The following is a 21,881-nucleotide window of genomic DNA, read 5'->3' on the forward strand; positions in this document are numbered from 1 at the left end:
ATATTTGTAAATAGTTTAACTTGAGCTTCTTAACTAACGTAGAGTAAGATGAGAGGTTTCAGTGTATAAAACTATTTCTTTAATGCTTCTATGTTAGATTATATTTATTCTTAGCATAATAAGCAAGACCTGTCATTTTCATGAGCTCTATGCCTAGGCCTGATACAGGCTACTAAGTTATTGAGACTCTTGACTGCCACTTCTTAAAGTGATGCTACATAATAATTACCCCCATGCAACAATGTAGCTCTGGGTTTTCCAGTTCTTGGAGATAAAAGGCTAAAACTGTTTAACTCTAAAAGTCTAGAAGAGACAAGGAGTGAATATACACTGGATGGTGGCAGCACAGTACCAGATTAACAGTCACTTAATAGATTTGTGTTTATGTGGCGGTGGTTCACGGAAAGGAAGCAGGGTGCTCACAAACACTAGCCCACATTAGTCACTGACTAGTCTGCCCCTGAATTATTTTGGTGTGTGTTGGTGTGGAGGAGTTGGAGACACAAAAAGAGGGGGAGGAAATATTTAACACCTTTTCTGTGCGTCTTGGCAGCTTGCTTGCTTTGCATCTGTCTTTTAAGTTCTTATCCTGAAAACTGCGAGTAGTTCCAGATTGCCTACAGACCAATCACACGAGTAAAGGTTTGCAGGACTGACCCTTCAGATTGCAGTCTCCTTGGAGCAGCAACTGTCTTTATTTTTGTTTTGTGCAGCATCAAGCAAGCTGTTGGTGTTTAGCAAATAATACATAATTGCATTTATATTTATTAATAATAATGTATAGATCTTAACTACCACTTTGAATCTGGGAGATCTCACAGAGCTTTACAAATTCTCCCTCCTGGACAACCATGTATTCACACTGTAACTGAGGGCAGAATTTAGCCCCTAGCTCTGTGGTGTGTCTGGTCTTCCTGGACCGTAAGCCATCTCACAAAAGTGCCCTATCTTGCTCTCACCAAAATCACTAGAAAAAATCCCGTTGATGTCAGTAGGAACCGGATTGGGCCTTTAGGGCCTGATCCAAATCACACTGAAGTCAGTGGGAGTCTGTTTACTGACTTCAATGAGTTTTGGATTAAGCCCTTAGTTTGGAAGTGGGGGGCATTTTCAAAATAAAAGTTCCACAAGTATTTTTACTCTGGCTTCCTGGCTCTCTCTGCTTGTCATCCTTTTCAGTGTGTTTACACTTCCCCCTGCCTGCGGTTGCTTTATCAGAGCAGTGGGTTCACACTTCATCCTGGGTATAAAGCAACAGAGTCAACTCCTCTCTCACACACAGGCACGCACACACCAAATATGCTCAGAATGACACGGACCAGCACAGCGTTTGGCATTTTACTCTTTTTTCTTCTTCACACCACTTCTGGAGAAAGTGGTTCTACCTCAGAAGATGAGTCTGGTGAGTCATTTCACGTTTGCCTGCAGGATCAAGAATAATTTGAAAATGTGATTTTAATGAGATCCTCAAACTTCTACAACATGCAACTGCAGCCGTTAACAGAATGGGTTAACATTTTAGCTGTTAGCTTTGCCTCTCTTGTATTCTTTATGCATGGGATTTGTGTGATTCTGGTGGATTATTTACACAGATATCTATCTATACTTATGCCCAGTCTTGCATCCTTCTGCACCTCAAACTCCTGTTAAAACCAGTGAAAGGGTGGGGTGCACAAGGAATGCAAGATAGGACCTACTTAGTCTCTCTCATTATGGTTAGCTTTTGTATAAGAATTACGATTGTTTAAGGCTGGTAAGTAAAGAATTAGTTCATTCCATTATGTTTTGCAAATACATGAAAGTGCCATATGAAAAAGATAAGGCACTGATTCTGCTCTCACAATCCTCTTAGGGAAAAATGTTTTAAAGTGCCAGAAACAATCCAATCTGCTCCACCCCACAGGCAAAAAGTTTCCTATTCAGAAGATTATTTTGAGCCCCAGAGATAAGTTATCTCAAGCAGGGAGTGGCCCTATGATGCAAGGGACATTCTCTAGTCCCCCCTTTTGGCGAGGTGGGGTGAGGGGGCATAATTTAATAAGGAGCTTCTAGGAGCTACCTGCAGCACATCACTGATGTGTGTTTATCATAAAGGCACTAGAATTATATCAGGGGCATTACAGTAGTAATGACCTTAGTTCAACAACCTGAATTATTTTGCTTTGACAGTTAAAAGTATTTTGCAGCAGAAATCATCAAATTTGTAAATACTCCACTCAATTTAGACATTCTGTACCTAGTTCTGCACTACATTCAGGAAAATTTCCCATTGCCATCAATGAGAATATGGTCTGACACACAACTTGAGACTCAGATCCTTTAAACTGCCTAGGACCCGATCCTGAAAACCTTTACTCACATGAATAATCCTCACTCATATGAATAGTCCTATTAAAGTCAGTGGGACAGTGCAGATAAGGACTACTGACATAAGACTAGTCTCTCTCAATTACCAGTCATTTAAGTTCCTAACATTTTGCCATTAGATGAGTAGCAGTATGGGTTCTGTTTTTAATGGTGAGGTAATTACTGTGTATCGATGCTAACTTTTAGATGTAACGCCATTAGTTCCCTCTGTTTTCCCCATCTGCAGTGACTTATACATTTATTACACCAGAACAAAGTGCATGGCAGTTTTACTGGTTAGAAGACTATAAAGAACAAACTGGTTTACAGAACTTAAACCTACTTATGATGTGTTTTTTCCCTATTTTCTTGTATTTACATAATTTGCAGCTGATCAGCACCTGATCCTGCAATCCCTTATTCAGGTGAGTGGTCCCATTGACATCAACATTAATACAAATATATTGAAATCAGTGTCTCTGAAATCACTGGGACCGCTCAACTCTGACATATATTATTAACCCTGCTCCCTTTCAGTCAAAATCGCTTTGCCATCAACTTCAAAGGGAACAGGATCGGGCCCTGGTTAAAAACAGAAACAGATCCTGAAAACCCTTAGTCATGTGTCCCAGTGACTTCAATGGCCCTGCTCACAGGGTAAGTGTTTGTAGGATGGGGTCAGCTCACGTCAGAACTGTTTTAATTTAAGATAACTTCTAAATACAGCAGATATTCAATCAGAGGCCAGCAACACCATAGCAATTTAAGGTCCTGATCCTGCAGCCATTACATCTGTGCTTAATTTTATTGTTAACCAATATATATTATTGATATGACACATATTAATATGCATTAAGCCCACAATATCAATATGACATTATATTGTATCTATATTTCTAGCAGTTACATGGCCTAAACTGACCTATATCTTTTTATAATTCTGTTCACTTATGCTAAGCATCCCGTAACACTTTGCAAAGCTGAAGTCAGCTTTGGCATGTGAAAATAAGGAACTTGTGAAAGGCAAAATACTTTAATGTTCTACTACGGTATAAGCTGAGGAGGTACCTTCATGGACCAGTGCCTGGAATGCTAGTATCCAAAAAAAAAAGATAAGGAAAGGCACAGAAAAACAAATTAAGGGGCTGGCACAAACTGGTGGGTTGGATTTTAGTGATGTATAAAGAGTTTTGTAACTTGTAAAATCATCCTAAAAACACTCTTAGCTGAAACTCACTTTCTGTGTAAGGTGAATTTAACAATGCTGCACAAGACAGCTTCCCAGAAACAGGTATCTTACTGAGCCTTTCTTCCTGTACATTCTCATATTAGCTTTTAGCAATAAACCTGACTGATATTGGTCATTTGGTCTCTTGAATATATTTCTTAATGGACCAAAGTGTAGTCAAGCAATTGACTATACAATTTATTAAGGGTATGTACTGTGAGTAGTCCTATGGACATCAGTACACAAAGTAAAGTATGTAAATAAGTCTCTGCAAGTATTTATATTGTGGTGGTGCCAAAGTCCTCTATCAGGATTGGGGCCACATTGTGTTGTGTACTGTACAAACAAGGAAAAGAGCCAACTGCCTTAAAGGGTTTACAGTGTAACTGATTATGAGCCCAGTTCTTCTCCTATTGAAATTAGTGTCAAAGTTCCCCACTGATTTAAATGAAATCAGGATTAGGTGTTAAGTTTGAGTTACCTATGATCTGGGGGAAAGGGTCATGCTCCTGCAAATTTTTACTGATGTAAACAGACCTTACTCCCATCATTAGTCATGTAGAGGTCACTGGAGCCATGATTAAAAGCTATTTATGTGAATTAGGATTGGCAAGTTCAGGAGTCAACAGGGAAAGAAGTATATTGTTGATTGTCAGATAGCAAAATTTAATTTCAAGCTGTAGAATACGGTACATGAAAATTCCTTTTAAATAGCACATATGCAAATTGTTAATCTAATATTTTAACTGATCATTTTTTACTGTTACAAATACTTTTCATGACTCAAAAAAGTTGCATTCACAGTGCAGGCACTCAGTGCCAGATAGGGTGACCAGATGTCCTGATTTTATAGGGACAGTCCTGATTTGGGGGTCTTTTTCTTGTATAGGCACCTATTATCCCCCACCCTCATCCCGATTTTTCACACTTGCTGTCTGGTCACCCTAGTGCCAGACATTGCAAGTCAGCTGCCCTCCTGCTTTAATGCTAGTCTAACATCTGAAGAACCCCTTTAGTATTTAAATATTCAACAGTTCAAATGCTAGACAAAGAAGCTCATCTTCCTTTGATTATTCAATCTTTAGGACAGCAGGATAGATTCTGATTTACAATGTCTGCCACTTGAGTCCCATTCTTATGGGTACTGAATAAATACAACTTTTCAGATAACTGTAGCAGCTGTCAAGAGGATTCTTATTTGAGAGTCTTACTTGATGTGATACAATCCATGGATTTATACATATTATGAGATGGCCTTTATTTACATACATAAACAACCATGCAAAAATGTCACTATATAAGTAATGAACAGTAGTAATAATAATTCACAACAATTTTAATGTTACCCATATGTAACCAGAATTATGGATAACTCCAGTCAAGTAATTGTATCAGATGTCTTAAGTGTGCTGCATAGTCTCTGGTCATATAGGACATGAGTATCTATATGTGACTAAATGGCTCAGAGGAATTGTGATAGACTTTCACCTCTATTAAACCAGTCCAAAGCCAGTTCTAGACTAGTACTGATTGGAAGCTGTCTCTCTTTAATAGTCAAGGTGAAATAAATGTCATGGTCTTGGTCCAGGTAACAAAAAATATTTCTACTACAATTGGCACTAAATGGCAGCTTGGAGTTTCTATAGAATAGAATTTCAGGGTTAGAAGGGACCTCAGGAGGTCATCTAGTCCAACCCCCTGCTCAAAGCAGGACCAATCCCCAATGATTTTTTTTGCCCCCATCCCTAAACAGCCCCCTCAAGGACTGAGCTCACAACAGTAGGTTTAGCAAGCTAATGCTCAAACCTCTGAGCTATCCCTCCTTCTAGCTGCAAATGAGCCAAAAATGAAATGGACATAGAGAATGATTATTGTGATTACTGCTACTGATTGTCCAACTGCACCTACAAATTGGGTGCAGTGCTAAACTATGAGAAAATAGCCTATTAGTATTGTTACCTTGTCCTGTCCCATCGCCTTCCTGTCTGCATGTTTCTTTCATCCACCTGTGAGGTCTTGGCATTTAGTCTGTAAGCTCTTTGGAGCAGGAGCTGTCTTTTACGATATGTATGTACCATGTCTAGCAGAATGGGGCCCTGGCTTTAAACTGAGGCCTCTAGGGCACTAGTGTAATATAAATAACCATGAATAATACCTCATCTCCTTCCAGTTCAGAGTTGAGGCACATTGGCAGGGCAGTGGAGTGATGCTTGCACAGCTGCACCCTGGCTGTACCTGTTCTGTGGATAACTTCCTTCTCCAAAGGCATCGATCCTACATCTTTCTCCAGCATTCAGTTCCCCTAAATATTAAAAGAAGATGGTGGGCCAAGGAGGATGGTGCTTCATATATCGTCATTCTCATCCCCAGAAAGCAGTAGGGAACAGAAGTTAATACAGCCTTGCTTTCAGACAGCTAATGCTCACAGGGCCCATTACAGAGAACAGTACCACTGCTTCTTACCCACTTTTCAGCTAGCTTCTGTGCAGAGGTGCTGAGGGGAGGAAGCACCTTCCATTCTTCCCTGGTGGACCTGCCCTGGTGCCATTCACAATCTAACCCTTCATTATCAGTTCTGCTGAAATTGGGGTGGAAGTTGGGATGGAAATATTTCTCTCAGAAGTTTGTTTATTTTGCTATCCCTGATCTGACATGCAAGAGCTTTGGCTATGAAACACGCATCATCCAGTCAAATAGCAATTGTTTTATGACTCATCAAGGCAAACTTTGAAGAAACAGTGTTATATGACAGAAAGTTTGAGATTTCCCTGAAAGCCTGATAGTATGACATTTGACAGAAACGGATGGCACAGTCAAAATGTGCCGCAGTGCTCAACCGCCTGTGCCAGCGTAAGGGGACTTGAAAGGAGACTTCTAAAATTCTACCTTAATTTTCTAGCTCTTGTCAATAATCTGACAGCAAAGCACAAGTATCAGTTCCATTTCATATAAGTTTGGGGGGCATGAGCTATTTTGCAAAGATAGGCTGTTGATAAATTATAGAGGGTTCAGCAAAGAGCCACAGGAACGATTGACGGATTAGAAAGGATTAACGAAATAGAAAACATGCCTGATAGTGATAGACTCAAGGAGCTCAATCTGTTTAGCTTAACAAAGAACAAGTTAGGAGGTCATTTAATCACAGGCTATAAGTACCTACATGGAGAACAAATATTTAATAATTGGCTCTTCAGTCTAGCACAGAGAGGTATAACACGATCCAGTGGCTGGAAGTTGAAGCTAGACAAATTCAGACTGGAACTAAGGCCTGGGGGTAATTAACCATTGGAACAATTTACCAAGGGTCATTGTGTATTCTTCATCACCAATCAAAATTGGATGGTTTTCTAAAAGATTTGATGTAGGCATTATTTTGAGGAAGTCCTGTGGCCTGGGCTATACAGGAGGTCAGACTAGTGATTACAATGGTCCCTTGAAATCTATGAATATTCGCAGACAATTTGTGGCCTGTCTAGACAACTGCTATTTGTACCTGTTTAGCTACAATAATGTAATTACGATGGTGTATCCTCCAGTGTAGATGTGCTACACCAGAGTAATAAGGTGCTTAGCTTAGTTTGAAACACCACTACAAATAGCCCCAGTACAGATAAGCTTTAAGTCTTGTCCAGAAACTCCCCTTCTATTTCAGTCCTAAACTTCTCAAACAGTAACTTTTATTCTTGCCAAACTGAGTGATGGTGCTATTGTGTGAAAAATGGAGTCTAGGATGCGTCAAGCTAATTTTCCATATAAAATTTATGTCTAGAGATTGCTGCTATATTCTGGGAATCCTGGTTTGTTACTGGTGCTCCGTACACATTTCTTACTATGCCTAACATGTCATGAGATATAACACCTTCAAAATCACAATATCATGATTTCTAGAAAATGCTGACAGTTTTTGAAAATGGATTAGTTCCCACTCTTCTCTTGATCTGAGGTTTGTACATGGTTCTTACGATTAATATTTGGCGACCTGTGACTAATATGGCCATCTCAAATTCATGCAAATTAACACTATATACTATAACATCACACTGTATGTGTATTGCATGCATTAAAGGGAGTTCTATGGACAGAGGGCTTCCAAGATCCAATCAATACTCCATCTTTTATACTATGATTAATGATAAAAGCCAAGACTGGCATATTTCTAAGCCAATAAGTTAGCTCCCGAATGATGTCATTTTATAACTGATACGCTAACTACCCTGTGTGTCCTTGAGTATGAGTGTCAAAATGGATGGACTTCACCCTTTGGGCAGAGAGATGACATATAATAAGCCCAGAAAAAAAAGAAAAAGAAAAACCCTTTCTATGATTTTATAAAACTGAAATGTTGGGCTTAGACTACTGGATGCTTCTCCTTTATAGTAACTTCTAATAAAAGACCCTGTTTCATAATGAGACTGTTAAATTGTATTTCAAACAAACACAGTAATTTGCTCCATTAACATTCCGTATATTTCTCCTTAGATGATGAATTAGACGTTGAGTGTTTCAGCCAGCTGGAAATTAAGGAAGACTGTCACTCCCTAACATGCAACGTTACGGAGTTGGACCTTAACAATACTAACGTTAACCTTACAGTATGGTAAGAAGCTACATACTATGTCAGCTATCACAGTACTATAATTCCTGAATACTAGTAATCAATATGCCATAGGTTGGAAAGCATGGATGGAAGACCTGGGAAAAGTTCTGATTCTGAGTTTTGTACCAGTTTTGAATACAATAGTCTGGAAAAATCAAGAGTTTGGTGAGTCAGAATCCAAACTCCAAATACGAAAATTAATCAGCTGAAAGGAATTTGTACAAAACACGCCAATAACTTTGTAATGTACATAATGGGTCTGATCCTGCTCCCACTGGGCCAGAATCTACCTGGTCATTATGCAGAATGGGAGCATTGCCACTGACTTCATTGGGAGTATCTTAGTAAAATTCAGCTATACAGACAGAAGAGGGTGAAGAGGAAGTGTCCATTATGTAAATCAAGACAGAAATTAACCAATCATCTCCATGCACAGAAAACATGCACTAGAATAAATATTCTGTACAAAATGTGCACAGTTATCAATGAAATCAGAGAACTTTGCTTCGAGATGAGGCCATAGCAATATTTTCAACCCTGTTTTTGTCACTGAGGCAGACTTTGTCAGACATTTGGTTCTGTGGTTTACTTTTGCTTTATCCTTTGGCTTGTTTTTCCCGAAACTGAAAGTATGGTAACAATCGGCAAAAGAAGGGGATTTTTCAGCATCCAATTCTTCTAATAGTTGCTTTACTTGTTTTCTCTTATTTGTTAGAATTTTTCTATTTTCCTGACAAATGAAATAAAAATTGAGACATGGTGTCACGGAGTCCCCAGGCGATGCTTTGGAACTGCTCCCTATGAAGCCAGTCAGGACTCTGGTGAAGTCTCCTCCCTGCGAGCGAACTGTCTTCAAGGCAAGACGCTCACACGGCTTCACCTTCCTGGGTCTGACCTTGGAGCATTCAGCATCCTCTGCCCCTCCGTGTGATTCCCACAGCAAGCCCACCCAGGCAGGGTCCTGGGGAAGCCAGAGGGTCCTGCACCCCCACTTCGCAGTCAGACTTGACTCTTAGCCAGTCAATAAAACAGAGGTTTATTAGATGACAGGAACACGGTCTAAAACAGAGCTTGTAGGTACAGAGAACAGGACCCCTCAGCCGGGTCCATTTTGGAGGGCAGTGAGACAGACACCCATATCTGTGCTTCACTCCTCATCCCCAGCTAGCCCCTCCTCCTTTGCTTTGTTCCTTTCCTGGGCCAGGAGGTCACCTGATTCCTTTGTTCTCCAACATCTTTAGCTACCACCTTGCAGGGGAGGAAGGGCCCTGGCCATTAGTTGCCAGGAGACAGAGTGTCAGCCGTTTATGTACACTGACCTTTTGCTCTGCAACAATTACACCCCCTTATTCCACCACCTAGAGACTTAAGAAATGCATAGGGGAAACTGAGGCACCCTTACAGTACTCAGAGGAAACATTAAGAACAGTCCCATTTTGTCACACATGGTGTTTCCTATACATGGAAATAATTAGATTAAAAAGTATCATTTTAGAAAATGGAGGTTCATTAACTTATTTCATTAATAAGAAAAGTCTAGTAATGTACATTGTATTTTCTTGTTTCCTACATACATAATGATCATTAATGCTGCATGACTTCAAAGAGTCTGCTGGAAATAATATTCCAATGACGTCTGCCATGACCTTCAACACCTAACAGACTGTTGGTTTGCCAAATTATTTTGTAGCTTCAGAACTGTATCTCATACTGTAGCTTGATCAAGTTTGTTCTCCTTGTGACAGGTTCGGTCACAGAGACCTCCTTGAGGCTGTCACCTGACATGCTGGAATTACCTCTGAACCCATTTCCCCTGCCAGCTTGGGATTCCAGAACCCTGCCTTGTTGAGCCAGACAGGCTAGCCTGCTGCAACACAGACCCAGGGTCTGGTCCACAGCCCCAAAGCTGCAGACTTTAACCAAAAACTGCTCAGCAAATCACCTATTTCCAGCACCCAGATACCAGTTCCCAATGGGATCCAAACCCCAAATAAATCCTTTTTACTCTGTATAAAGCTTATACGGGGTAAACTCATAAATTGTCCACGCTCTATAAAACTGATAGAGAGAGATGCACAGTTGTTTGCTCCCCCAAGTATTAATCATTTATTCTGGGTTAATTAATAACCAAAAATGATTTTATTAAGTATAAAAGTAGAATTTAAGTGCTTTCAAGTAATAACAGTCACAGCAAAGTCAGTTACCAAACAAAATAAAACAAAACACGCAAGTCTAAGTCTAATACATTAAGAAACTGAATACAGGTAAATCTCACCCTCAGAGATGTTCCAGTAACTTTCTTTCACAGACTGAAAAGCAACAAAGAGTCCTGTGGCACCTTATAGACTAACAGACATATTGGAACATGAGCTTTCGTGGGTGAATACCCACTTCGTCAGATGCATGTGGGTCTGACGAAGTGGGTATTTACCCACAAAAGCTTATGCTCCAATATGTCTGTTAGTCTATAAGGTGCCACGGGACTCTTTGTTGCTTTTTACAGCTCCAGACTAACACGGCTACTCCTCTGATACTTTCGCAGACTAGATTCCTTCTTAGTCTGGGCCCAATCTTTTCCCCTGGTACAGTTCTTGTTAGCTCCTGCTCAGGTGGTCACTAGGGGATTTCTCATGACTGGCAACCCCTTTGTTCTGTTCCATCCCCCTTTATATATTTGGCACAAGATGGGACTCCTTTGTCTCACTTTGGGTTTCCACCCTTCCTTCTAAATAAAAAAGCACCAGGTTTAAGATGGATCCCAGTACCAGGTGACATGGTCACATGTCCTGTGAGACCGCAAGCCTCCATTCTTTCTGGCCTGACTCAGATGAACACAGGAAGGCTTACAAGTAAACAGAGCCATTTACAACCAATTGTTCTGGTCAATGGGAGCCATCAAGATTCTAAACCACCATTAATGGCCCACACTTTGCATAATTACAATAGGACTTTAGAATAATATTTCTAGCTTCAGATACAAGAATGATACATTCATACAAATAGGATGACCACACTCAGTAGATTATAGATTATAAGCCTGTGGGAGGTCTGCCGGTCCCGCAGATTCAGCAGCATTTCGGTGGTGGGTACGCCAAAGCTGTAGGACTAGCGGACATCCCACAGGCAAGCCACCGAATCCACGGGACCGGGGATCTCCCACAGGCAAGCCGCCGAAGGCAGCCTGCCTGCCGTGCTTGGGGCAGCAAAAAAGCTAGAGCCGCTCCTGTTTGTTAAATTAGGGAAGCTTTTTCTCATAACCATCTTTATCATCAGTTGTATGACAGACATATGCCCTGCCTCAGTTTCCCCTTTCTTCTGCCCATGAACAGAGTCTCTCAATGTCCAATAGAAAGCCCACCTCTGGGCATAACATATTGACAGACACCAGTGCAGTAATTCACCCCAAAACCCTTGTAGTAAAACCATTCTCAATAAACATAAACAGTTTTTCCAGTCCCCTCTTCAGGGACAGCACCTCCAGGTCCCTCACCCAAGACTCAATGGCAGCATTGTGTTCCCTGTTTCTTTTGCCCTGAGCTAGGGCTTCATTGACCAGGCCTTACTGCCAAAGAGTGACCAGTCTTCTGACTATTACCACATCCCCCTACAAGAGATCTCCCCAGAGTTCCACTTAGGGGTGCCACCAACTCAGGTTTTCCCAGCATATTCCCTTTTTTGAGGTAGCTGTCCCAGGCAATCTGTCAGGGTGCTCAGTATACGCCTCCAGCAGTCCAGCTGTATGGGCTCAGGATCATCTTGGATGTCTCAAGTTTTTGTATCGGCTGAGACCTTCCTGCCTGTGAGTCCAACCCTATTCAGGGAACAACTTTCAAGAACTGACCCCTCTTTCTGGGCCTCCTCCCACCCCCCTCTACTCAGGCTTTTACCCTACATGCTCCCCCCAGGCCTCCCTGCCTGAGTCCGAGCCTTGCTCAGGGCACATCCCTCCAGGGTCCACCCTCTTGCTTCCACTGACCAAGCAGGATCTTCCCCTTTTGCCTAGGGCCAGTGTCCAGGCCTTCTCCTTGTCAGGTGTTTCCAGCTTTGAGTCTCAGCTCAGTTCTCATCCCTAGTTCTGCTCTAGCTAGCCTCAGAGTTGGGGGGGAGGGATAGCTCAGTAGTTTGAGCATTGGCCTACTAAACCCCAGGTTGTGAGCTCTAATGCTTGAGGGAGCCATTTAGGGATCAAGGGCAAAAATGCATCTAGGGATGGGTCCTGCTTTGAGCAGCATTTAACTAGGTCCCTTCCAACTCTGATATTCTATGAGAGTTCAGATCTTCTGTGGCTCTGTCTCTGGTGTCAGACAGCAATCTCCTGACCCAGGTGCCCTCTTTTAAAACCCAATCAGGAGGCAGCTGACCAGTCACTGGTGCATGGGACTCCACTCCCTCTTAAAGGGGCCAGCCACTCTGTGACACATTTTTTCCAAGTTCCAATATCCTGGACTAAACTTCCTATTTTATGCAGTGCATTTTCATTGTGATATAGCACATCAACCCTCCCTTCCTCCACTGTTCTTCTGTCTTCCACAGATTCTTTCATCTATGTCCATCCTTTAAAATCTCCAGTCTGTGCTCATTTTCCACTTGTAATACATCCCTACATTCTGTGATTTTGTTGAGCTGTGAACTGCACAGATAATTAGATGTGGTTCTAAAAAGTGTGATCACAGCCAGCTCCTGACAGAAATCAGTGATTCTCTGTTTACTTTCTTCTCCCCTGTTGTTATAAATGTATTGATCTTAAATTGTTGGTTTTAAATTGTGGTCATGTCAGCTGTGGTTGTCATGGATAGAGGAGCATGTTGAAGTGAAACAGTGCCATGTAACTTTTCCCCTCATTTGTTATCATTTAATTAACATGGTGATTCTACTTCTGCTGCCATCAATGGGAAGTTTTGCCATTGACTTAAATTGGATCAGCCACCACAAGGCTCATCTGAAGTGTATTTTTAAATTGAGATAAAATGTACTTTTAAAAAACAAAGTTATTTTAACACAAACATCTCAAATTAAATGATAAAATCTCTCCTCGGTTTTCCTTACACAGCCCCATCACTCCTAATGTGATTTCACAGACGTACCACTTGATCAGTACACCCATGGAACCAGAATTAAAAAACAATGGCCATATTGTGAGCCCATTATTTACATGACATAGTACCTTATTCCACAAGGAGTCTCACTGCAGTTCATATAAATAAAGGTAAGCAGCAGGTTTAAAACAAACAAAAGAAAAGATTTTTTCACACAACACACAGTGAACCTGTGGAACTCCTTGCCAGAGGATGTTGTGAAGGCTAAGACTATAATAGGGTTCAAAAAAGAACTAGATAAATTCATGGAGGATAGGTCTGTCAATGGCTATTAGCCAGGATGGGCAGGGATGGTATCCCAAGCCTCTGTTTGTAAGAAGCTGGGAATGGATGACAGGGGATGGATCATTTGATGATTGCCTGTTCTGTTCATTCCCTCTGGGGCACCTGGCATTGGCCACTGTCTGACGACAGGATACTGGGCTTGATGGACCTTTGGTCTGACTCAGTATGGCCGTTCTTATGTTCTTATGAATCTGGCCCTTAATAAGGGATGTCAGTGTGAGATTCTGGGAGCCAGCAGGGGAAAATAGCTGCCTAGATCTAGAGCTCCTGCTCAGCCACAGTAAAATCCATCAACATCCACTATACTAAGGCCACTGTTTTTGTCTCTGGATGGTTAATCTTGTTGTTTAACATCAAAGCGATCCAATTTTGACACAAACACACCCCTTTCCCTCTCCAAACTCCCCACAAATAGCAAAGAAACAGAGGCTGTCTTAACAGCCCGTGCAGGGCAGCATGGCCCAGGAAGAGGGTCCCCAGTAGGCCTAGATCAAGTCTATAAAAGGCTAAAGGAGACATCTAAAGAACAGAACCTACCAGAGCATTAAATTAATCCTGAAATTAAAGCCACAACTGCAGCACATTAAGTCAGTTTGCAGAGGCTAACCTCCAGGAACAAGGAGGCAGAACTAGAATATGTATCTTAGAAGACAATATGGACTCTGTTAGGATCACTAGAGCAACAATATCTGATCCAAAAGCTACAATATAGAATCAGCAAAGAGTCCCGTGGCACCTTATAGACTAACAGACGTTTTGCAGCATGAGCTTTCGTGGGTGAATACCCACTTCTTCGGATGCAAGCAGTGGAAATTGCATCCGAAGAAGTGGGTATTCACCCACGAAAGCTCATGCTGCAAAACGTCTGTTAGTCTATAAGGTGCCACAGGATTCTTTGTTGCTTTTACAGATCCAGACTAACACGGCTACCCCTCTGATACTTAATATAGAATCAGTGATCAGGAGGACTGGTCCAGCAAAACTAATTTGAGGGTGGTCAGGCTCCCTCTGGAAGTGGAAAAGTGCAGGCCAATAGAATTACTGTCTAAGACCCTACTTCAGATTCTTTCCTTATACCTTGATACAAAGCTGAACATAGAAAGACCTCTCCACTCCCTAGCCCCCAAACCTTCAGCTAATGCCAAACCCATGGGATTTATATTCAGATTCCTAATATACAAGGTGCAATAATCCAACCTTTAAAAAGCCAGAGAAAAAGGAAACCTGAGTTGTAATGGGCATAAAATAATATTTCCCAACTACAGCTGAGCTGGAGTTAAACAAAGAGCCCTGTTCAATATGTCAAGGAAGATGGTCAAGGAGAAAGGACTGACCTATTTTATAGCCTTCCCAGCTATTTTTAAAATCAAGCAGGCTGGCCAACAACTTGGCTTCTCCAAACCAGCAGAAGCAGAAAACTATATTGCCTCCATATAATTAAACAGACAAATTTACGTGGCCATGCGATTTTCCTTTGCTATTCAACCCTTGTGTTGCTGGGTTGTTGTCACCAGAAGCAAAAGGATTGGGAGAAGGTCCCACATCAGCTTTGCACCCTCCATATCCTCCATCTTTCCCATATGTAAAGCCAGGCAGAGCCACTGGACATTCACATACTCAGATCAACACACCAAATCCCTCTGAGCAAGAACCCAGCGGAGACAGTCACTGTATTCTCTCACTGAGACACTGGAGGTGATTGATTTGCCTAACAAACTGTTCAAATTGGGATTGGTCATTTATCAAGCCAAATCTCCTGTCTCCATTTCGAATAATGGTTTGGTTTTTCATAGGTTATTTATTTATTTATTGGGGGGAGGGAGAGTGGCGGGGGGGGGAGGGTTGCTGTCTCTTTGTCTTATTCATAGTGTTTTTAAGAACAGCATGCCAGTAATGTATTCAGTTTAAATTACAGGTGTTGATATTTGGTGACATACCCAAGGATGAGAGAAATATTTCAATTCTTATGGCTCTTTAAAGAGCCGGCCATTGGAAGGTCGTACACTGAGATTTTGGACCCATTTGTCTAGAAGAGATGGTGGAGTAGTTTCTTCTTGTTTCCCACCTCTCATATTATTCCAGTGGATCCCCAAGCAGATATCTGTCTCGTTAGACTCTAACATCCGATGCATAGTTATATGTGGATTTTAGCCCAGAAACCCTATTAAAATGTACTCTGAGATGTTCATCACCTCTCTCCCATCCCTGCCTTTTGCAGGAGAGAGTAGTTGGAAATATTGATGTATTTTGCATTCAACTTGGGGCAGAGGGGATGGGGTTGTTTGGGCTTCCCCTTCTCTAACTTCCTGATCTATTATCCCACCCTGACTCAAGGGCACTGCTTTCTCGTACCTTTGCCTTTTCTTACACCCCCTGCCCCCTTGTCCTACCTCCTATCAACTCTTTCTTATCCATTTAACCTCTTGCCACTCTAGCTTCTCTTTTCCCTCTGAACTCCTTATGAACTCCCCAAATACCCTTCACACTGGAGTCCTCATCCTAGCTGTACCCTTTGGTCTCAGTGAGTATGGCATAAGATGTTTGTTGGGATACTTACCTATGTGAGTACCTATGGCTAATTTAGTTTAAAGTGTTTCTTGAAACATAAAAGGATTTGGTAAAAAGGAAAATAATTGTCTCGCTTAAGAAAGTTGAAAGCTGATATCGCCTCCAGGAAACACACCTCACTGAGTCTGAGGCTGAAAAGATTTTAGAAAGTGTGGACTGGTGAAGGCGTTTTTTTGAAATTACTCAACCAGATCTTGGGGGTGTCAATCTTGTAAAATAAAAAACTGCACACACAAACCCTACCAACTGATAACGACACTGAGGGAACACCCTTACTTGTTGAAGTTTGTATTTCTAATGTTACATACAATCCTATATGCCTCCAACAAAGATGATCCCTCCTTTCTCAATCAATTATTTTCAGGATTAATTGACTCCTCCCTAAAAAATTTGATTATAGAAGGGGACTTCAATAAAGCATTAGACTTGCTTTTGGACAGATTGAGCAGACCCCAACCATCCCAATTCTCTGCTATGCAGACCATTAATGCCCAGATAGAAGAACCAGGTGTACATAGTATACGGAGACTGCAGCACTCTACAGGTAGAGATTACACCTTTTTCTCACCTCTGCATTCCACATACTCACAGATTGGTAACAAGTGGCTTGGTGAGCTCTGTTATTAACAATGAAATAAAAGTGATTATGATCTCTGATCATGCACCTTTGCCATTGCAGCTCTCATCTCCTGAAAAGCTGCAGGCTGCCAGAAGATGGTGGTTAAACTCCTCTTTACTAGTAGACACACAATTTAAAAACTTTGTGAAGGGAGAAATACAATTTTTCTTTTAAACCAATGAGAACACCTGCAGCTCAGGCTGAATTTGCTTTGTTAAGATTAAAACAGACATACTGGAAATCAGGCAATAAAGCTGGGAAATTATTAGTGCATAGACTTGGAGCAAACTCACTAAAAGCTAAAATCCCCTCAGTTCGCTCAAGTCAGGCTGGATACTCACCAATCAAGATATTAATGTACAGTTATCCAAATTCTACCAATGGGTGTAGTTAGAGGAAAACCTTACGGAGAAATCTGTCACAATTTTGGCCTCTAAGAAAGTGTGGTATCTGGTTGCTTCTAAGTTTAAGTGTCATTCCTTCTGACATTGAGAGTCTTCAGTTTGGGGTAATGCCAACATTTTAATTGCCTGTAGATGCATTCTGTTGCCTCATTGGATTAACAAAGAGATTTTGAACATAAACCACATAACTAAAAATGATCCCTTCATGCTTTTTCCTCACCTTAGGGAAAAATCTCATCTGGAGCCAAAGAAGGAATGGCAACAGCTTCTACTTAAACCTGCTCTACACCACCAGTTTGGCCTACCTGCTTTTGCAGCACCAGATCCCCAACCCATAGGGCTTCCTGAAAAAGTAACACTACCTACCCATGCCGTTGGCCAGTCTATATTTCTATCTATGAAGCAAGTTGGCAATCAGCAGTGGCAATATTAAAAAGCAATGGGAACATGAGCTATCTATTTCCCTTACCAACACTCAGTGAAATCAGTTCCACCACAAAGCATTGCTCACTGGATTTGGGATTAGGATTGATCCATCAGAAAATCATTTGGAGGATCCACTAGACTCCAAGTAGATGTTTCAGGTCCAGTGCAGCCAACTCTGACAAATGCTGGTGCTGCAATGCAGAAGGCTGTAACTTAAACCACATACTATGAGATTGCCCTCTCATCCATCTTCTTTGGACAGAGATAAATATTTAGGTCAATTTCTACAATGTAATTCTACAATGACAGAAGTAAGTCCCAAGTGTGCCAGCTATCAAAGAATGGTACTCTCACTTATTCAGCCTGGTGACAGTGGAACAAAACAAGTTTTCCAATAGAAACAACCAAGATAAGTTTGTGGATCTATAATTTGGAAAAATGGGAATAATCTATGAACTTTCTCATTAATGCAACCTTTTTGTTTTTGCAGTCTCCTTGAGGCCCTAAGCCCCTCCCATTTTCCTCAACCCATCCCCTCCCTCTGTTTTCTTTTCCCTATTTCCCCCTCTCCGACCTATCATTTCTCTCCTCTTTTACTTACCTTTCAGGTTTTAATTTGGTCCTCTTTCAACACTCCTCTTTCTTTCCTGCTTCTCCCTTTCCTCATCCCAAAAAGGAATAATTCTGGAGATTATTTTAAGATTTTACTTGATAATGAACCCCACACTGGGGGTGAATAACAAAAATAGCATTATTATTACATAACTACACAGGCAAATCTCCTTAACCAGTTAACAATTGTCTTTGTTATACTATTCTTTGCCCTTAATAATGAAGAAGTTTGGCTCTTACCTACCTTGTTGTATAATTTGATAATGGTTCTCTCTAGGTTAGAGACCTTTCTTTTCTTTGTTATCTTTATTAGCTGTATTGAAATAAACAACAAAGAATGGATTTTAAAAGCCCCATTGTAGGGCCCGATTGTTCAAACCAATATTACAAAATTACTTACTATTGTGTATTATCCCTTTCAAAGAAATGATACTTGATTGCAACCACTTCACTAAGGGCTTAGTAGGTGCCTGCAGGATTTAGCTTGTGTTCTGCTCTGTAGACCTAGATGTGCTTGGAACCTGAAAATCTGACCTCAAAGATCACTGGGAAAATATTTAAGATTTTTTTTAATTATGATTGAGAAGAAACTAACTCTGTCATGTTGAATCAACAGCAGCACCATCATTGAAAAGCGTATATGTTCGACTATGGAGAAACAGGAAGGCACATATTTTTTATATTTCTACGGAATCCTCTCGCCTAAGGACGTTTGTGTGGTCCTTGAGTCAAACAGACCATACTGCAGGAGTGTGGAAGTAACCCATATTGGTAAGATGCCAAGTGCTTTACACAGTATTAAGAAGTCTAAATTATTAGGGAAAAATTGGTGCAAAAACCAACATTCACTCCAGATAAAATGGAGGAAATGGTGGCTGGTTGAGGGATCAAGACATGGTGAGTTACAGTAATTTGTGGCCCTAAATCCAGAAAATATGTGGATATTCCTTACCAATCCCTCCCCCCAAAACTAAACATGATTGAACTGTGTTTAGAATAGGGGGCTTAGGTGCTGGCCTATTCTACTTTGCTTTTAATCTACCCCATAACTGGAGAGACTTGTGGATAGCCCAGGCTGCTCTTAAAAGGTTTGTCCTCCTTTGCCAAGAAGTTATGCCGTTTAGGGCTGTTGTTGGATGATCAATTTCTCCTACAGTCCAGGGTGGCTCCAGTGACCAAGTGCCTTTCTTCCATCTGAGGTTGGTGCAATGACAGTAACCAATTGGGATGCTTGCCTTCCTGCAGTTATCCTTGTTTTATCAACTCCGCATGGAATTCTGTAATGCACTGTACACACAGATGTGCTTGGAGATCACCTAGAGACTCCAACTAGTGCAAAGTGCAGTAGTCCAACTACTCTAGTGGAGTTGGCAGTCAGAAGCACGTTACAATAGTATTCCATATTCTGTATTGGCTTCCTGTTTGGTTCCAGATGCAATTCAAGGTTATGGTATTGAGCTGTAATGATTTGGAGCCTAGCTTCCTGAGAAACCGGCCTCTTTCCCCATGCGCCGTTGGTACAGTTAAGATTATTTGATTCACTCAAGCTAACAGTCCCTTAAATATCTGGGGCACCTTATCAGACTGTTCTCAGGGGAGGACCCTTGATTCTTGAATTCACTTCTATTCTAGTCTGTTCAGCTTTATACGCCACACTCTGCACAGTGGTGTATGAGAAAGCACTTAAGTGTGTTTAATTCCAAGGCTCTGCAAATAATGGGTAGGGCAGACTTTCTTCTGAAAGATAAGGGGTTTAAAGTAAAATTTTGGTCAGATGTCCCTATTATTCATATGCCTGCATATCATTCTGAAATATTCTCCTTTGAGTCTGAAACTTTCCATGCTTGGCCTTAGCCCCGGGGTAAATTGTTTATGAACCGTTTGAGAGCGTTCCCTTTCCTAATTTTTCTTTTATGCATAGTGTGTGGGGGTGGGGTGGAGAATAACTTTTTTTTTTATAAAACCCTTGTAAAAATATTAACGCTCATCCATACCATGAAAACAGTTACATGAGAACATCTCCAAATTTGGTATATGACCAGTCCACACTGGCAGAGTCTCCCAGATAATTATGGGGGGAAAGAGTTAAAAATTAAGAATTTATTAGGCAGTTCTTAGCATGCTTAGTGGTGGGCTTCTGCTAAGTCTAATTAAGGTCTGTCCCCTCCTGGCTTCACTAGAGAATGAGGTCATGTTATTACACAACGACCTCATTTTCTAGTGAGTACAAGCCCCAAGTGATATCAGTGAGAGAACTGCATAATCTGTCTGAGTAAGGTCCAGGCTGGGACAGAAACTGCCGCTTCTCAGGCTGCTATCAGGACTGGCTCCAATCCTGCTCCCATCAAAGTCATATTAAAAAATATATAACTTTTAATTCCAGCAAAAACAAGGAAATTGGCCAGAAAGAGTACTGAAGCTTTGAGATCAGCAAAAGGAATTTTGATCGAAGAGTCAAACTTTCCCATTGTGCTTGAGTAGCCCTGGTTAGATATAGATCTTTTTCACCTTATACTTTAGAATACTTTGTCACTTCACACTGCCTGCATAACTGCAAGGCTGTCACTAATGGACAGAGAAGCCACAAGTACAGTTATACTTACAGCAGAAGAGACAGGCATAGCAATTTATGACATATTCTTTATTGAAATTATGTGGTATTTCAAAATCTGGAGAGGAGACACAATCTCATGACGTTGATCAGGTAAAGCTCACACTTGACTGTTGCGTGTTTTGGAATTACTTTCCAATGATTCGATGTTACAGTGCAATGGGGCATTATCTCTACTCATAACACCAGTTACAATGCCAGATTCTCAGCTACAACTGAGAAGCACACAGCACAGCTCTGGAAGGAAGTACAAAGCTGACATGAAGCTCACCATTGCATTTCCCCAATGCTGGGCCAGCCAGGTGCCGGGATGATTCCCTGGAGGAAGTGAGAACTTCTGAGCAGTTGTTTTGAAGTCTTTTTAAAATAAACATATTGACTTATTAGCTAGTTACACATTAAGGTTACTGTTCCCTGTGTGATACATTGACTTGTTTTCCCCTTATCATCATTTACAGTTAAGCCTGAGACTCCATTTGGCATAAATATCACATTCCGAAAGGATGCAAACGAGTATTTTATTCAATACATGACACCGCATTCAGAGAAGAAATATCTAAAGGACAAATTAATACACGAAACAGCCTATCGGCAGGAAAACGGGACTTGGGGAGTAAGTGAAAATGTATAGTGATTTTCTTACTAATTGCTTAAGTCTATGTTAGTAGAAGTACTAATAATATATGCATAAAATGTACTTCATTTCTATTGTCCCTTAGCTGAAAACTTGGGAAAGCGCAGTAATTGTTATTAGATTGTTTCACTTCTAGGTTGTCATTTCAAATCCATTCCAGGCTGATAATGATTGAAAATGGTCGGAATCCATTAGACCACTTACAATACTTCCTTCACAGGGATTGTCTTGGATTAATTAATTAATTAATTCATGCTTATTGCAATGAAAATAGAAAGTGTGACATCAGTGCTAAATATTAGTAATTGTGATCAATAGATAGGTAACGTTAGATGTATGCTGTTCATTACCATATTTAAATGTGTACAATTACAGTGGGCTAGATTGTGATTTGGACGAAAGGGAATACAGGGCCCCATTACTGTCCAGCACAGATTCTGAGTCTGTTGGGCAGC

At 41.0% G+C, this 21,881-nt stretch overlaps 1 protein-coding gene and 1 long non-coding RNA gene across 7 annotated transcripts in view; one reads left to right on the top strand and one right to left on the bottom strand.

The window, feature by feature from the left end:
• Positions 1 to 1,245: 1,245 nt before the first annotated feature.
• The window catches only part of IL7R (interleukin 7 receptor), a 32,634-nt gene continuing 11,998 nt past the window's right edge, over positions 1,246 to 21,881 (top strand). Inside the window, exons 1-6 of one of the 6 annotated variants that reach the window (XM_039545458.1) lie at positions 1,274 to 1,402; positions 2,737 to 2,771; positions 8,054 to 8,171; positions 17,369 to 17,880; positions 18,798 to 18,952; positions 21,251 to 21,417. In XM_039545458.1, coding sequence (XP_039401392.1) covers positions 18,832 to 18,952; positions 21,251 to 21,417 — 288 coding nt within the window. In that variant the 5' untranslated portion in view covers positions 1,274 to 1,402; positions 2,737 to 2,771; positions 8,054 to 8,171; positions 17,369 to 17,880; positions 18,798 to 18,831. Of the gene's footprint in view, positions 1,403 to 2,736; positions 2,772 to 8,053; positions 8,172 to 16,620; positions 16,665 to 17,368; positions 17,881 to 18,797; positions 18,953 to 21,250; positions 21,418 to 21,881 lie in introns of those variants that run through there. The other 5 variants (XM_039545457.1, XM_039545455.1, XM_039545456.1 and 2 more) reach the window with 5 other exon arrangements.
• LOC120408472 overlaps positions 1,351 to 21,881 on the bottom strand; it is a 29,203-nt gene continuing 8,672 nt past the window's right edge. The window contains exons 2-4 of the long non-coding RNA XR_005600714.1: positions 18,426 to 18,494; positions 5,730 to 5,876; positions 1,351 to 1,422 (exon numbers count right to left, since the gene is read on the bottom strand). This is a non-coding gene — a long non-coding RNA (uncharacterized LOC120408472). The remainder of the gene's footprint in view (positions 1,423 to 5,729; positions 5,877 to 18,425; positions 18,495 to 21,881) is intronic.

This window comes from Mauremys reevesii, linkage group 6 (genome assembly GCF_016161935.1).
Source record: "Mauremys reevesii isolate NIE-2019 linkage group 6, ASM1616193v1, whole genome shotgun sequence".
NCBI classification, from domain to species: Eukaryota; Metazoa; Chordata; order Testudines; family Geoemydidae; genus Mauremys; species Mauremys reevesii.